The sequence below is a fragment of the Neopelma chrysocephalum genome, unplaced genomic scaffold (assembly GCF_003984885.1).
Source record: "Neopelma chrysocephalum unplaced genomic scaffold, ASM398488v2 Primary Assembly neopelma1_97, whole genome shotgun sequence".
Lineage (NCBI taxonomy): Eukaryota > Metazoa > Chordata > Aves > Passeriformes > Pipridae > Neopelma > Neopelma chrysocephalum.
In genome coordinates, this window is record NW_020897760.1 from 3,337,009 (window position 1) to 3,355,443 (window position 18,435).

Below are 18,435 nucleotides of genomic sequence, written 5' to 3' on the forward strand. Positions count from 1 at the left end.
GAAGAACACTTACTGACCATCTCAGAATCAGCCTGACATTGCATCTGCCAAAATATTTTTCCCGTTCTACAGCAGAACATGCAATAGTAAAATATTTCATTAAATACCAACATTTAGAAGAAAATTCAGCATCCTTGTAACATCCAAGAATCAGCTGCTGAATACTATTAGGAAACACCCTCCCTCCTGCAGAAGAAATGATCCCATCTTCTTGTTTCTTTGTTTTGTTTCTGTGGTTACTTTTTCTTTTTTTTTTTTTTTTTTTTTTACAAAATTTGAAGGCTTGACATTAAAACTTTGGTATAAAACACGGAAATGAAAGCCATCCAGTAATATGGCCTAGGGACATACAATGAATCACACCCAAACTAAACAAACACGAGTGTGTGGATGTCATGACAGCGGGTGTTTTCTACTATCTCTTGGTTTCTACATTCTGCTTGTTTGTGATGTTGAGAAGGGGTCTTTCTACTCATGTAAAAGGGTCTTTCTGCAGAGCCACCTGCCTTCCCAAAGTTCCTCCCAGGAGAGAAAGCACCTGGCAGGACCCTGCAACTGCTCGTTCTGGGTCCTCCCCTCCCTCCCCTGCAGGCACGGAACCACCACCGGTCAGTCGGGGCTGGCCTGGGCCTCTGCACCAGGGGGACGCTGTGGCAGCAGCCCCAGGGGGCTCAGCAGCAAAGCTCACACCACGTATTTGCCCGTCTTCCACTCTCTAAAGCAAAAAATGAAATTCTGAATTTTACACTAAATCGAGCAACAAAGTAAATGTCCAAATCCATAAATGTCAATACCAGTACCTCCTCCGTGGTGCACATCTGCAACTCTGACCCACAGGGTATAAGTTAGGACCCATTCTAATAAGACAGTCTTAAAATACCTCAGGTGATTCTTTCCCAAGTAAATACTTGCATTAATTTTGACTTATTAATTATTAGCAATTTATCTTTTAAAAGCCGATTTTAATATTAAATAATTATTATTTACTTACTGAATTTATTGATTACAAAACCTACATGGTATTGCTTTGTATTTTCACAGTTCTCATAATTATTAAGAAAATGGCTTTTAAATTTTCTTCTCAGAAATGATGATCACTTACATTCTAAAGACTTTCACAAAATAGTGAGAAGAGCAAATTTATACATATATATTTTTTACTTCATATAAATAATAATACAATTTAAAACTTTCACTTTTAGAAATTCATTTAGTAAATGCATAGGTTTGTTACAAAAGTCTTCTAATCAAATAACTGTATACTATTTCTATTATGTTTTATTCCTAGTAAATTCTATGGTTACATTCATATGATAAAAAAGCAAGGTGTATTCAGAAGCTTTTCCAGTTGAGCTCCCAGTAAGACACTCAAGTCCAGTAGAAATATAGATTACTTAATGCAGTTTCTTTATCACCAAATTAATCACATTAAAAAAAAAAAAGCTTTAGAAGGTGGACTGTAATCAGACCAGTAGCTTCTTCAATCACAGAATGGTGACACATACCCTCAAAAGTTACTGACTTAATTCTCAGAAAAAATTAGAATCATGGCAGGGGTGTGAATTCCATGCCATGCACATAATGAGAAAGGACTGATGATGATGATGAAAAACTTCATCCCTCAAGAGTCTGATTTTTTTCTCAAAGGCAGGGCTCTCAGTCCTTTCTGAAAGTCAGGTTTACTTTGGGGTATCTCACAAGGGGTTACCAAAAACTGAAGGTGCCCATAATCAGTAGTTATGTTTGAAACTGTACACCTTTATTTTACATTATTTGAATCCTAAACTGAACTCCTCACTTTTGCTTCAAGGAAAAGCGCTGCAGCACCCACTGGACCACGGAGAATGCTCTCAAGGACCCTCCCACCTGCACCTCAGGTCACAGGATTTCAAGATCCGTCCAAGCCCATGAGTGCAAGTGCGTGGGTGAAGGTTACTTTCACATCACCACAATCCCAGACCCGCTGCATAAAGGACAGTGTTCCTGCACTTGTAGCAATTACAGCCATCATAAACTGGAGCTGTACGTCAGAGAGCAAAATCCCACTGGGATGGGCATGGCCAGTACATTTTGCCCAGAAACTTGCCTTCAAATCATCTGAAGAAGAATTTGCCTTTCTTTTTGTGACACCAATCGACTCCTAGGGCTAGAAAAGTATTTCCAGGTGCTGAACTCCTGTCATAGAACTGGCAAATGTATGGCACACGTCACTCCTGGAAAGCGGACAGTACTGAAATAACTTAGTACAGTGGAATCCATGAAAACTAGGGGCAGGTCTCAGTATGGTCCTTGATCCCCCAGGAGACTAATAAATTAAAACCTTTTCGGTTCAGCTCCTGGAACTAACAGACTTGAGAAGCGCTTCAGTGCTGGACTTTTTCCATCAGCAGAGCTGTTACTTAACTGCAGTGGGAGGGTCATAAACCACAAAGAATGTTAAATGCATTAATGACTTTGTACTAATGACTGGGCAAATTTAATAATCAAAAAGCAAACTAAATCTTTCAGAGCATCTCTCAGTAGCCAAATAATTAATCCTGTATCATGAGAAGACTTGAGTTCAATGTCCTAATACCTTACCATGTGAGCCACTGGGAGCCTGAAGACGTGCAGAAAGTGCACCCTTGGCCCTCAGCAGCTGCACAGTTGTTCCAATGGCTTGGTAAAGAGCCCTTCTGAGCTGGGCAGAGGCAATGGAACTCCTTGTGCACACACACACGGCAAAGACTTTCTTTCAAGGAAAAAAAGACTTGTATTTGGTTTTCCTTTCAGTGAAGCTCAACTTCCTTGCAACATAGAACACATTCAGAGACTTGTCAGAGATAGGGGGATATTAATATTAACACGTGCATCTCTCTTAGACATCAGCTAAAAATTATACATTCACCATCTTGTACCAGATGAAACCTCATTTGTGTGAACCACAAATCACTTCAAGTGCAGTGGGACCTTCTCTCAGTTACATCATCTTTTAAGCACAACTTACAGAAAACTTCACTTTAAGCAGTATCAACTGAAGTCTTTTCTGACTTCCTTCTTTGAGGACCTGCAGGGTACCATCATGTCTTAAAAGATGCAGTTGTGGATGTGATTAAAATATCACTACGTTTTTCAGTGTAGGGAATCATTAATGCATGTATAATCACAGTTTAAATAGCTGTGAACCAGCTTGTACAAAAAAATACAATCATAGCACCATATTTACAAATTTAGTACCATCTCCAGGTTAACTAGAGTCTTATACTATCTTTTTTATGGCTAATTAGGTTATATGTTAGTGCTTTCAAAAAATTGCCTGAATTTCTTTTACAAATATACACTTATAAAAAGAAACATTATCAAAACTGCTGTCATCTAAGGCAGCAACTTGTATTACAAAAATTATTAAAACATCATTATAGACTTATAAAAGCTTCAAATTTACATTTTCCTTTTCATAGGCACTCTATAAACTAAAACGTGGCCTTGTTTTCACAGCTGTTAGTTTAAGCATTTAAACTAGTTAAATGTTACTGATGTTGCTCTTTTGTATTAAATATAAGCAAAAGGAAAAAAAGAATCACCCATTAACCAGAAGCATCATTTACGGTTTTTACTTTTGCCTATTTTATACACGTTTTGCTTAAAAGTGACACTTTTTGATGTCGAGGTTCAGTGCATGTTATCCCACTGCCTTCTTAGGGCTTAGTTTCTTCTTCCCTAGAATTCGGTGGAGGCTAGCTGACATGAAGTAGGGTTTTGCTGTAGATCCATCATTTCTTTCCAGGTCTTCACCTGAATTTACACAGCAAAAGCAGTCAAAAAAGGAAACAGCAGTACAACCACACACACAGAGATACAAAGAGAACTGAAGTAAGGAGAGAGTAAAAGACCTAACATTAAGAAAAATCTCAATCAACGCAATTAAGCTGTATTATTAATTATGTCCTTGATCAAGGACACTCTAAAATTTCTATTTTCTCAGATCACAAGGGGTTTTACATGAAGCAGAGACACAAACATCTAGACATTTTTACATGAAAGCAATATATCCTTTTTATTCTCCAGATCTTTGGTTTGGCAGTATAGGTGGAAATTTTCAGAAATTCTCATTCCTCCACTGAAGCCTGGCATTTTGGACACCTCTTGCTAGCAAATTTGTCACAAAGAGAGCTATGGATTTAAGCACTTTTTAACACTGGACTCTTTTTCACTTCCTAAGATAAAGTTCATTTGAAAACCTGCTGCCATGAGTGCACAATATTCTATACGACCTATTGTTCATTACTGAATGGAAGCAGAGGAAGCAGAACAGAATATGAATGTAAAAAACCAAGGCAGACTTATTACTTTTTTCCTACAGAAGGTCATGACTAAGATACTGGTCAGGATTCAGCCCAGCTGGTGCCATGCAGCAGTCACAGACCAGTGACCAATTACACGTCAAAGGCAGTCGGGAGGGAGTGTGCAGTGAAGCACAGACATTGCAACTGCAACCCTGCAAAGGCTGGATCTGCAGAGCCAAAACAAAAGCACCAGTTCTGAGAAGTGGCTAAGGAGGTTAGAGAAGGGAAATCCTAATATATCTCTGTGGCAACATATGCCCTGTGTCTTTGGCATAAACTAAAGGAAAATCTTTTAATTTTTGAGTGCACCAACAAATCTGCTAAATTCCATTTCTTTCTAAATAACAAAATAAATAAATAAATAAATAAAATTTCAATACTGATTTGAATACTAATAGTACTAACACAAACACAAATACTACTAAAAAATAAATAAATAACAATTTATGGTTTAATAACAATTAATGGTTTAGCTTATTTCTCAGAGAGTTATTAATGCTATATTTGCCTGTTTGTATTGAACCAAGGTCCATTACTTGAGATAAATAGGACATAGCTCTCAACTTTCAGTTTTCTAATTTTGTTCCTGTGACTCTGGCAACCTAGTTTTTCCAGAATCACTGCTAACCTCAGTTTTCAGGGAAGCACAGCTAAAGTGAGTTTATCTCATCTCAGTAATCTACTGTGCATATATATGAAAGTCAAGCTTATGTCTATTTCAGTATTCCCTTAGTATTATCAAATTTGCCAGTTGCAAGACCAATCACTACCATGTAACTTCTACACTGACCTATCAGAATGAATTTCATTATAGAAAAATCTAGCACAGGGAAGGTATTATATACTAAGGACATCCACTTCTTATAATCATGTCCTAATTTGAGACCAACAGATTTCTTTTGTAATTTTAGTATGCTCTGTCCCTATGACAGTGCCCATGATTGCTTGCCATCGGGGGTCCAAGGGACAAATAGTTTCAAGTGATATTTTACAGAATTCTTAAGGTGATTCAGCATAATACTTTGTTCAGGGTTATTATGCTGAAAACAAAGTACACATACCAAACAATATATCTGTTATTATCAAGAAGTTTAAGTGAATCAATACTGTACAGGGTTCTTCACAAAGCACCCTGAAGCAAACTTACTGAAATTTAAGGAACATCTGAAAGACAAAAGCCAGGTACCACCATGAACCATGAAGCTACCTTACGTTTTTTAAACTAATTAAATTTGAATACTAAAACAGAATGCATCAAGGAGAGTATCTGAAAAAAAGAAGCTGCTAATTTTTCACAGTCTGCCAGTATGCCACCAGAATTCTGTAAGGAAGGGACAAGGTGGTTTTCTACTCCCCCTTCCATGACTTGCAGGTATTACTGAAAGAAAAGGTAGTACTTACAGAAGCAGAGGAAAAGCGTGTCGACACACATTGCATAGACACTGAAGAACCCGTGTGCAACTAGGTAGGAGCCAATGATGACTGTCTAAAATAAAAAAACACCACAATAAACGCCCAAACTTCTTTTGGTGCCAATGTGGCACTATCAACACAAGTCAGAAGCCTAGTCTGCTAAGCAAATTTGGGAGAATTTAATGTCAGCTCTGTATTTCTACCAAAGGTTTCTAGTGCTGTGAACAGTGATCACAGGGTCAAGACACTGCATTCTAACATGCAGTAGCCGCTCATTTTCCAGATGCCAAAACAGAATTATTTCAACCTCCAAAGAGAATATATGCCAAGAATATTCTGGACTCCTTCAAGAAACACTCATCCTGGAAATACATTGCACATCCCTTCCATTAGAAGCCACCCTGCCATCAGTGCCTCACCACCAGCCTTTATTGTCTGGGAAGTCTAAGATGCAGAGTCACTGCACTGCCACTTCTGCCTGAAGGATCCCGAGGACTGCAGCAGAGCAGATCAGTCCTCACCTCAGTGGATACTACGCCACCGAGAGGCTGACCACAGAAGTTGTGATCAGACCATGCCCTGAGCACTCTGAGCACCTCGAACAGCCCCCAGCGTTCAGAAGATTAGACGGTTGCCTTACCAACAATGGTACCCAGTAGTAATTTAATGTTGGCACTTCCTGTGCAAAGATTGGTATTTTCTGTGTGAAGAAAAAGAATGCAAGGACACCTGCAAGAAGCACAGGCAATTAGTGACTTCCATGCTAGCCCTTATTTCCTAACATCTAAAGAATGGACGAGACAGACAACAGATCCAAGGTTGGTTTAAATAAAAGTTTGTAAACAATAAATTCCGCAATACTAATTATCTAACAGAAGAGACATGTAAATGAATTCATTACCATAAAAATATTCATGGGCTCAGAAATATTTTAATGAATTGGTCTGTTTCATCATCCTACTGAATTTAATAGCAAAATTAATAAATTATGTAATTCTACAGTAATGACAAAATATTTTAGATGAGTTCTTGGTACTAGTTTTCAATTTTTTATTAAAATATAATTAATTAGTTATCTTTTAAGGTATACGGAATGCAAAATATGGTTATTTGTAAAATGGTTTTTTAAAACTGCTGTGACAATTTAAAAAAAAACGAAAGGGAATACTGCCAACCTGAATTTCTGAAATTGTTTCATTTAAAAAACAGAAAACCACTTTTCTGTCACAGAAAACCATGAGTAATCTATTTTGATATTTACTGATAATCAAGAAAATCCTATAAGAATGCCAGAAATATTCTATTTCTTTTACTCTAGCTTATAGTTTTAATGGCCTAGAATACAGCAGAGCTTCTGGCCCATCTCCTGCAGACCTGAAACACCTCTTCTAGGCATGTTGTCTGCTACCAAGTGAATCTCATTTGCAATTTTGTGCAGTTCTTAAGAAAGGAGAACTGACTGCGGCTGACTTATTGGGTGTGAATTTGTTTTGATCCAACTATGATGCTGTGGCTGCAGAAGACTTTGTGCCAGCCACACACACAGAAGAGCTGTAAAAGCAATTAAGGAAAAGATGCTGTCAAGGCACATGAGGGGCTTGGGAGGGGGGAGAAGGGGGAAAAAAAAAGGAAAAAAATATTTTAGTTCAATCTTGCAAATTCTAGAAACACAGGAACAGATTTCCAAACAGTCAGACTGATGAGAACCTCCAGCTCTTAATTAAGCATATATGATTACAGCAGCCATGCTTGTAGGTACCACAAACTAGAACACACAACTCAGAAAAAAATCAATTAGCTTACCTACACCACCAGCAACAAGAATTTTCCCCAGGAATAAAAGGAAGTCTGTAACTTTGTCCAGAACTGCAACTCTGTTCAGCAAAAGATAAATGATACATACTCATCACAGAACAGACATTTGTATTCTTTCTCCTTAAATCTATGTATATGGCAAAACATGACCAGAAGCTGTCTTCTGCTGATTTCACAGGCTGACAGCACAACAATACAGATGAGCTGAAATGAGCTTTGTATCATCAAACTCTTCACAGCACTGAGGTCTATGGATATAGTAATATACAGCACTGGCTACCATGAAAAATAAACATTAAGAACTACTAAAGAGTCCGATCACCATTAATATGTCAGAATTCAGATTTCGCAAAATACACAAGATAAAACATCTTCATTTGAAACAATAGAATTATATGCCTGGCTTTTAGATATTGCTTTTACTGATTAAGAGCAAAATCACAGAGGACAGAGAGATGATAATCTGTCAGGAAACGAAGCCACCTTTTCTATTGCATAGGCACTACACGGTGTGGACATCACTGCCCTGATATTAGTGCAGGCTAACACAGTGAAAGCACTCTATTGTCCCATCTCCAATCCTTTCCTGTTCTTCCTGAAGCATCATTTCCATCTTCTCCTTCAGCCTCCCCCTCCATTTCTCTCCTCCTCCCAGTCCTTCACTTTATAATCTAAACCACCTAACTAGTTCTACTGTGTCTCTTGCTTGGTAATTAGACTGTCTGCTGTTGCATCAACATGGCCTGCTCCTAAGTTATTCTCCCATTGTTTTTTGACCTCACAGTAGTAAAGGAAGAGCCAGACACAACGAAGGAAAGTACTGATGAGAACAGGGAGTTTTGCAGCAGACTTGATAGTGGAGAAAAGGGCAGGACAGTTCCTAGCACCAGGAGAGATATGGTTACGGAAAAGATACTCTTTTTGAAAGCGAAGTACTCTCTCTTCTTTACTTCCACTGTCTGACACCCCATAAGTCTTCAGATTCATTCAGAAAGCTTAAGTCTTTCTGCTTTCCTTATCCCAGACAGTAAGTGGACCAAAGCTCAAGAAACACACATGGCAGACAATGAGCATCCCATTCCTGTGTATCCACAGATCTCCTCTCAAGGGCACCACTGATTTCTTGGAGGCATTATGACAATCTACTGGGTACTTATGAATTTAAAGGAGCAATCACAACAAACCTGTGAGATTAAATCAACTTTGCACAAGTTACTGTACAGGCTGGACAGCCTGCTGTTACACACTGAGTAATAGTGAGGGCCACGGCTGAGGACAGAGCAGCTCACAGCAGTATTTGGAGGAGATATATGAGAGGAAAGAAGTGCGTCTTCAGAGTGCAACAGCGGAAACTCCTGACATTTCCAAGGACTGGGAGATGGTCCCTTACCTCACCACATTCCGCATGAGCAAATAGAATGCGTCCCTTGCCGAGGTGCAGAAGTTTTTACCATATATGGCAATCTGCAAAATAATAGTAGCTATTAGGCATTTAAAATAACTAGGATACCTCCTTGTATGCCAGAATCTTCCTGCATGTAATGCATAATTTTCTCTAATATATGGCCTTCAAACTCAGATGAACATAAAGCACTTCCCCCAGTCACCTACTACTTCTCAATGCTTCCCACCAGGTTGGGACAGAGTATTATCCACCTTTCCCCTTCAAATCACCTGGTGATGAGCATGTCACCCCTTGTGATCTTGCAGGCAGTAGACTCAGTATTCAGTTTGCCAAGCAGAGCAAAAAAGGTACTCACTGAGGGATTCTTCTCCCTTTGCTAGTTACCTATATTAGATTTATAGTCAGTGGAAAGCAATAGGCACTTGTAGAGTTGAAGTGAGCTGACTCCTGTAGGTACCTTCTTGGACCATATGCTGCTTTCACTAAAGAAATCAGTGTAAAGTAAAGCAGCTAAAGTTATCCAGGAACAAAACCATTTCTTCCTGGAATAGTGTCCACAAGGGTAAGATACACTTATCTCAGACAGTTTATCAACTGTAAAGACTGTCAAAAACAATACTTCCTCTTCAAGATAGCCTTAATTTGAAACATCAATTGCAGGAACACAGGTTATAATGGACCCACTACAGCCACCTCCTTTGAGACAAGAAGTCTGTGACCATACCATTCAATCACTGAAATCGCTTCAAGTCAGAACATCCTAGGCTTAAATCTGTGTTTATTTATGTGAAAATTTCAAATTTCTCTTATCTGGAAGCTAAGAAGGGTTATTTTAGAGAAATATCACTGCTGCTGCAAGTAGAATTTGTGCTTTTAACTTCCAGGTGGAAATACAGTTATCACATGCCTTCTGACTTCCTTATTCAAACACTGCCTCCAAACAGAAGTGTCATCAACATGCAATATGAAAAAAGGTAATACCCTTGTTGAAATCAGTATCTCAACTGCTGAATCAGAGGGAGAGTTAACCAGTTATGCCATCCCTTCCCACTTGCTTTGGGGGCGGGGGTGATACACAAAGACAGGCATAAAAAGAAGCTGAGATTAGAAGAAAAAAAAATCTTTTTTTTTCATGGTATAACCACATGTATGTCCTGAAAACTCCCATAAATCCCACTATTTATTCAGCAGATTCAAGTACTGCTGACTGTTGACCAACTAGTAGTGGCTAGGGTATTTATGCGTCCCAGATAGGGTAGACCACATGTAGACATGGCACATACCATGATGTAGGCATTTCTGTTTATAAATTTTAAGAATTTTTCCAAACACCAGAAACAGCACTTGAGGCAGCAGAGTAGAAATCTAGTGAAGGAGTTCTGAGTACCTAAAAAAACCAGGAGAGAATACATCATACATAGAACTCATAAATCATCTTCAGAATGTAGAAAGCTATTAAAAAAATTTTTAATTGTGACAAAAGCAGAAACATTGTTTCTTTCCTTCTAGGTATGGACTCTCTTTCTCGACCAAATTTATCTCACTAGCTTTCAATTAGATCAGATTCACATTTTACTTGAACTTTATATTACATTCCAAAGAACATAGACTCAATTTGAGTAAATTAGCACAAATTTACCAGTTTCAAATGAAACTACAATGGATAATGTGGAATTAATCTCTTCTCATTGCTAAAAAACACTTGGAAAAGTAAAGAAGTAATTTAGCAAAGGAGGTCTTACCAACCTACAGCAGATTCATAAACCTCACCTTTCAGTTTGTGATCCAAGTACTCCAGTATTACTCTAATAAGCTGGACAATTGCAAGAATTAAGGCGCCGAATGCCAGCGAACCTGTGTGGTATCTAAAACAAAATATATTTATGTCACACACCTGTGTATAAGTACAATACATGTATGTGCATGTGTATGTATATATAAATAAAATCGTAAGTGGAGGAAGGTCCATTAGTGGAAATTCCATAAACTAATGGACCTTCATTCTGATCTGCCAAATAGGTTGAAGCCATTGGTGCTGCTGGTGTTTTTCAGTGCTGTGTCTGTCTGTCAATCTGTGTATTTATGTGCTATATACAAGTATTTGGTGCGTGCGTTTACTGGGAGCACCTGCTCAGCCTTAGGTTGAACCTAGAGACAGGGAGCTGCAGCAGCCTTGGAGGGGTACAGGATCCTGGGCTACAGGATTCAGCCTTCTCCTAACAAGTACATTTTCCTGACTACTGGTTTTGGATGGACTAGAGTTAGTTTTCTTCAGAGAAGCTTGTGCTATCCTATATTTTCATTTGTGAGCAAGACAGTGCAGATAACACAGCCATGTTTTAGCTCCTGTTGAGCTGCACTTGCTGTTCTGCTCCTCACCCTTCCCTGCCAGCGAGCAGGCTGGGGGTGCTCGAGGAGCTGGGAGGGGACATGGCCAGGATGGCTGACCCCAGCTGTCATCAAGGGTATCTCACACCATACGGTGTCATGCTCAGCAGTAATAGCTGGCAGAAGGAGGAAGAGGGAGATGTTTGGAGTTCCAGAGTTTGTCTTCCCAAGTCACTGCTATGCACGATGAAGCCCTGCTGTCCTGGGGATGGCTGAATGCCTGCCTGCCCATGGGAAATGGGGAATGAATTCCTTGTTTTGCTTTGCTTGTGCACGTGGCCTTCCTTTACCTATTAAACTGTCTTTATCTCAGCCCATGTGTTTTCACACCTTCACCCTTTGGATTCTCTCCCCCATCCCACTGTGGAGGAGTGAGTGAGTGGCTGTGGGGGCTTGGTTGCTACAGAGATTAAACCACGATGCTGACTAATCATTTTCATCTGATATTCTAAGACTGGCTTCCATAGATGTACAAACAGCACTTGTTGGATACATGACCAGGCTCACATCCAGCTCCATTCTTACCGTATTGCTCGTCCAAATGAAGAGAAGAGCGGCCACAGTGGAATATCAGCTGGTTTTCGATAGGCCCAGTAATAAGAGGCAAAGGCACCAGCAAGAGTACACTGACCTAGTGCAATTGCAAAATTCACCAGCCAGAGAAAGACAAAGGCATTGGCTAACTGGAAGATGAAGATGTACTTATGGTACAGGCTTTCTCCTCCATAAAAAGCAAAAGTACACTGAGCACCCGGGCACAACTTAGTCACATTGGTTGTGTTAAATGTCTGAATAGAAAGAAAAATAAACAACACAATCATAAGCAATGCATTCTGTGTACACAGCCTCTGAAGTTTAGCGGGTTAATTTAAATGACATAATTCTGCTTGATGTTTCATTAGTTCATTAAACACTGCACTCCAGCACTACGTAACCTGTTTACATATTCAAGGATTCATATCAATGACTTATGAGATGCTTAACTTTAAACTAGGTGTTAGCAAACAGGGTTGTTCACCACATGCCTGAAACCTACATAAATGGAATTTGAATTTCAGAAATATACTTTTAAGATACATAAACACTTCAGTTTTGTTAAGGAAAATCTGCTCACGTTAAAAAAAATATATTTATTTGAAAACTAGAGGCCAAATCTGACATTTAGGTAAATCATCACAGTTGAAACGAAAACAACTGAGCTATGCCATTTCATACAAACTGTGGATGTGTTCACAACTTTCCTTACGTACCTCAGACTATTAAAAGAGGAGCAGTCTTTACATTTAATTACTTCTCGCTATTTCTATTGTTCATTTCATGTATTTGCTTGGTTTGGGCATGAAATAAAACCATACCAATTCTCATTACTTTCTTTTGCAGCATTCAGATATCAGCAGGGTGAGGAATTCTTTGGTATATACAAAATCACAGCAGTATACTGGAATTTAATGCATCAGCTCCTAGCCGTTCCTCTTGTCCCATTGCTGGGCACCCCTGAGCAGAGTCTGCTCCATCCTCTGACTCCTCCCTGCAGACACTGACAGACATGGATGAGGTCCCCTCTCAGCGTCTCCTCTTGAGACTGGACAGCCCCAGCTCCCTCAGCCTTTCCTCATAAGGGAGATGCTCCAGTCCCCTCATAATCTCTGCAGCCTCTGCTGGATCCACTCCAGGAGCTCCATGTCCCCCCTGTCCTGAGGAGCCCAGAACTGGACACAGCACTGCAGATGTGCCTCACAGGGCTGAGCAGAGGGGAAGGATACCCTCCCTGAGCTGCTGCCAATGCTCTTCCTAATGCAATTCAGGATCCCACTGGCCTCCTTAGCCCCCAGGACACACTGCTGGTCAGGGACAGTTTGTCATCCACCACGACCACCAGGTCCTTCTCTGCAGAGCTGCTCTCCAGCCTGTGCTGGTGTGTGGGGTTATTCTTCCCCAGGTGCATAACATTTGATAAATATTTCTAGTTTAATAAACATCCTTAAATTCAAACCCAGTCAAGTAAAAATTTTTGACTGAAGGCAAAATTTAGATTAAACAAGACAAATATTTCTGGAGCTTCCTAAAGGTAATTACTGTGCCAAAGGAAGCTAAACTTCTGCTTCAAATCACAGCTAGTCCTTGAGCAAGTTTGAGGCACAGCTTTCAAGCACTACCACTGCCTTTGGAAGACCACAAAACAGACTCCTCATGAATTCAAGAATACCAATAAACTTTTATTTCTGTGTCTTCCTTTCTCGCCCTGTAAATTAGAACAGTTAATATTTACAGGACAATTTAGCAGAAAAACTAGTTTATGTCTGTAAAATTCTTTGAACAAAGAAGTGTTACCTGAACACTAGGTAATATTTTCAGATTTAACATAAGGAATCATTACTTAAAATATGCACATTTTCTACCAGCAATGCCTTTTAACAGTGATTAGGAAATGCAACTAGTATAGCTCTCACTATAGGTAAATATTTGTTACACTTACCTCTGGGTCACAAGTCAGGTTTGCATACTTGCACAGTGTCTGATTAGCCATGACTTTATACACAGGTTCTCCTGATGTGGCCAGAAAACTGAACGAAATATTTTAAGGAGGAATCACAGAACTGTAGGCTTTGAGCAACTTAGGATTCTGCAGTGAGTAAAGAGCTCTAAAGAACTTGTGTAGGTAACACAAAAACTTCTCTTGCTATGCAGAGATGTATCTGAAGGGTTGATAGACAAGATTGAATACTCTTTTTACTTAGAGAACTAAGGCAAACTCCATCCCAGAGCTGTAATAACCCCATACCAGAATGGGCAGAGGATATAACCTTTAAAGTTGTCTTTATCTCTCCTGCATATCTATCTTTGACAAGGCAGATTATGCAGTAGTTCTTTAACAGTTTGTATTTTGGTGGTAGATACAGAGCATAAGGATGAATTAACATTCTGACCCTCCTTGTGAATGAAAGAACAAGAGGTTTTCAAATAGCAGTTTTCCCCTCTCTTAATTCTTACCAAGTCCTTGCTGTTCGGGAACAAACAGTGGTTGCTGCCAGGCAATTCAGAGAAGACAGTGCACTGTATATTCTCTCACTCCTTTCTCATACTTTTCTGAATAAAACACATACAGAGCCCACTCCACCCCCAGTTAACTAAGAGACCGTTAACACCAGGCCTGTAGAGCACACAGCACTTTAAAGACCATATTCACTCTTTGCTGAGGGCCCTTTTTAGTCCCTGAAGTCAACCTTTAGTAGTACACAATACCTTGTATGATCCCCCCTGCCTTGGCATAAATTTTAGTCCAGTTCTTTTTAATTAGATTAAATGCACTAATTTGTACATCACATGCAATTGTGTGGCAAGGAAGAGTGCATCAGCACGTGACGCGCTAAGTGACCAAACAACCCTCTTAACACTGCTTTGATTAACATGAAATAGCAGCGAATTATCTAGTCTTGCAGACCGGAAGACTTGCTCCAGAGAGATACACAGAAGGATACACAGCTGTCACTGCCCAGTAGGAAATACAAATTGCAATGAGTATGAAGGTGACGATGGGGTAGAACAGTGTAGACATTATATAGCCAATAGCCCTATGAAAGAAACAAAACATATCAATAAGCTACAACAATTCCAGAAACAAGCTTTTTATCAGTCCTCTTCTAGCAATTTTACTTTGAGATCCTTGTTGACAGTCGTAACATAATCTAGCACTGGGATCTCACAACTTTATTCAAATGTCTTCAAATCTTGACTTTGTCACTTCTACCACTCCACTTTTATCAACAGTAGTACTACAGTGAACTTCATCAATTTGCCATGTTCCAGCCTGTCTTCTTTCTCCTTCTTCATGACTGTTTCACATATCCATCTCTTTACAGGCCACTGACAAATTTCCATGACATTTCCTTGCTGACTGCTGCAGACATCACTTTTTATGTCCTTATCCCACTCTGCTCATCCCATGCTCTTCCTTCAGCTCCTATAGACCTGAAATTACCTTGTTCTACTTAGTATCTGATAACTCTGTTCCCAGCTCCTTTCCTGCCTTAAAAGTGCTAGCTATTTTGGAGCAGAGACAGTCAACTTGTTTTTGCAATGCCAGGACACACTTACAGCTTCCTGTGACTACGTGACTTTCCTTGCATGTTCCATGGTACTGCAAGATGGAGCTTGAGAAGACTGTACTCTAGAAATCATTTAACAGAATACAAAATGTATTAAAATCAGACAAACATACCTACTACCTTCCTTCAACAGTGCAATAGCAATCCGGATCCGATTTCTTAGGAAGATCAGCATCAGTATGATTATGACTTCAACACCACAAAGTATTATCACTGTAAGCAAACAAACAAAAAAGTAAGATTTATCAAGAACCAAACCTCTGTAATTTTTTTTCCCTTGTATTTTACACTACTGTTCATGAACTCCACAAAATTCTCTACTTGAGCAGTTCTCTCTCTCCAACTGCATCTCTCAAACTTCAATCCACTTCATGCAGTTCCACTGCAAGGAAGTTCTAGATGCAGAGAGCTACTCAGAACTTGCAGGACCCTGATATTAGCATTTATATTTTTAAAAGAAAAATGGAACATATAAGTCTCAGACAAAGATAAAAATTTAATGTAATTGCAGTATCTAGCTTTAGATACAATTAATCCTTTACAAATTCTGCTTTTCATAAACAAGTATTTTGCATGTTCATATGATAATGCTGCTCATTTGTAGCATTTAGATAACAATAAAAAAAAGGGATGAAGAGACAACTTTTTCATTGAGTGCTATTGTTCTAAAATTTAGATCCACTAAAATCAATATTGTTTCAGCATTAACCTGACATGAGCTCCTTTCACCTCATTTGAGTTAAAATAAAAAAAAGAAGAGACTACAATCGGACAGTTTTGGACAAATTATTTTCACCTTCCAGTTGTGCTGATGAAATAATACACATTTGCTCTGAGGTTAGAGCTCTGAGAGCATCATGCTCCAGAACAATTCCTCTCTTAGTTATAAGCAATATTTGAATCATAACCCTCATCTGGGTAAAGGGTCTGCTTCTGTCTGATTTCTACTTGTGCTGGTCTAAAACCTACTTCTGCAGTAAAAAGTAAGAAAATTCTGTGGACTTCCATCTAAAGAAGACAGTCTTTAATGCCTGAAGCACATCTCCTCTGACTCTGAGACATATCCATTAATTTTTTTGTCCTTTGGATCGCTAGATAACATTTAAACCAGTCCAGCAGGTGTGGGTGGATGCACACAAGCAGTTCTGCGGAGGGAGAGGAAGACAGAAGGGACAGTATCTGTAAATATACTTAAACTTGTATGGAGATTTGCAAAGGAACATGAGACTTGGCTTTAGGTCCCACAGCTCAGACATAGTCTCAGAATATCAGACCCAGATACTCACAGATGATGTTAAATTGCAATCCCAAGTATTATCACTACTCCTGGCAACAGAACTGCAGGTGGCAAGTGACTGCTTGGTGCTCAGAGCCACAGACCTTGTTCAGAACAAAGTTTTTGTTTCACACATTTCAATATCATTTTCCCATGAAGAAATATAAAACCAGGTTTCTTTAAAGTTGGTCTCATTTCAATTCAGCTCTGTTAAGTTAAGGTACTTGTTCCAAACATTGTGAAAAAGGCAAGCCATGTCAGTACATGATAAGTTCTAGACTAGGACTACAAGTACACTTTCTTCAAGGATATTTAACTATTTATTTTGCTGGGTGATGTTGGAAAACCAATTTAATTCCTGAGTACCTCCATTTACTCATCTGAAAGTGACACTGACTTCTAGATAAACTATACACTGGCTGCTAGGAATCAGGCAGGAAAAGAGCTTGAAGAGTCAGAAGAAAAAAACATAATAAAGTCCCAATATTCTCTAGGGATAGCATATTAAAAATCTCTGCCTCAACAATTATATAAGATGCCTCATGAGCTCAATGATCCAACACAAAAATAAATGAAGACACAAAGAAGAGAAAGGAGATTTAAGCAGCATACTACTGCTCTATTAATTTAGCTACCAATAGAGAGAGGCAGTGTTTTAGGTTATGTCATCATCAGTTAAGTGTCTGTGTGCCTTCTAAAAGAACAGTAACAGGAATGCAATACTGGACAGGTATTTGTTCTCTCTTCTGTCTCTCCTTTCTTGGGGAGGAATATGTGTGCTGCAGGCTGCCTTGTTCCAGGAAGATGTTGTTTTAAATACACTGCCCTTGCAGGAGAAGGCAACGGAGCACTTTTGAAAAGAAAGGTGATGAAATTTGCTATGGTTCATTCCACAGTCTTAGATCAGCCTCCAAGAAAATTCAGTGACGTGAACGTAAACTGAGGGGAGACCTCATTAGGGTCGTCAACATCCGGAGGTGAAGCAGAGGGGCAGGTACAGATCTCTTCACTCTGTGAAGACCAGTGACCACTGATGGGTCTTGAGGAAATGGCTGGAGCTGAGTCAGGGGAGGGTTAGGTTGGATATTAGGAAAAGGTTCTTTCCCCAGAGGGTGGTTGGGCTGGACAGGCTCCCCAGGGCAGTGGTCACAGCACCAAGGCTGCCCGAGCTCAAGATGCATTTGGACAATGCTCTTAAACACATGGTGGGATTGTTGGGGCATCTGTGCAGTGCCAGGAGTTGGACTTGATGATCCTGATGGGTCCCTCCCAACTCAGTATATTCTATGACTCTAAGATACAAAGATGTAGTTACTCGTGTGAGTTATTAATCACAATTCTGGAGTCCTCAAAGAGGAAGAAAAAATAAACTGGGAGTGAAAAATACCCCTCCTTATGCAACTTCATCAGGACTAACTTGATTATTGCCCTCTACTTCCCCATGATGAAGACTAAACACACAGGAAGTAGAATGCTAATAACACAAGAATTTTTCACTCGTATCACTATTGTGATTGCATTATCTCCCTTACAAATATACTAGTCTCATTTTAAAAAAGCACATTTTTATACAATACAGAGAAATGGAATTGTTTGCTTCTCTAAGCACCATATGTAGAGGAGGAGATTTAACAGGGCAGAAACTGTAGCAAGACCCTGATTGATTCTCCTGAATATACATTAACAGATACCAAATTTAAAGGGCAC

The 18,435-nt window shown here is 39.4% G+C and overlaps 1 protein-coding gene across 2 annotated transcripts in view; it reads right to left on the minus strand.

Moving 5' to 3' along the window:
• Positions 1 to 208: 208 nt before the first annotated feature.
• SLC44A5 (solute carrier family 44 member 5) overlaps positions 209 to 18,435 on the minus strand; it is a 68,598-nt gene continuing 50,371 nt past the window's right edge. For both annotated transcript variants that reach the window (XM_027694438.1, XM_027694437.1), the window contains exons 12-22: positions 15,566 to 15,665; positions 14,826 to 14,918; positions 13,823 to 13,910; positions 11,872 to 12,134; positions 10,729 to 10,823; positions 10,242 to 10,345; positions 8,944 to 9,017; positions 7,542 to 7,612; positions 6,379 to 6,467; positions 5,727 to 5,811; positions 209 to 3,774 (exon numbers count right to left, since the gene is read on the minus strand). In XM_027694438.1, coding sequence (XP_027550239.1) covers positions 3,662 to 3,774; positions 5,727 to 5,811; positions 6,379 to 6,467; positions 7,542 to 7,612; positions 8,944 to 9,017; positions 10,242 to 10,345; positions 10,729 to 10,823; positions 11,872 to 12,134; positions 13,823 to 13,910; positions 14,826 to 14,918; positions 15,566 to 15,665 — 1,175 coding nt within the window. In that variant the 3' untranslated portion in view covers positions 209 to 3,661. The remainder of the gene's footprint in view (positions 3,775 to 5,726; positions 5,812 to 6,378; positions 6,468 to 7,541; positions 7,613 to 8,943; positions 9,018 to 10,241; positions 10,346 to 10,728; positions 10,824 to 11,871; positions 12,135 to 13,822; positions 13,911 to 14,825; positions 14,919 to 15,565; positions 15,666 to 18,435) is intronic.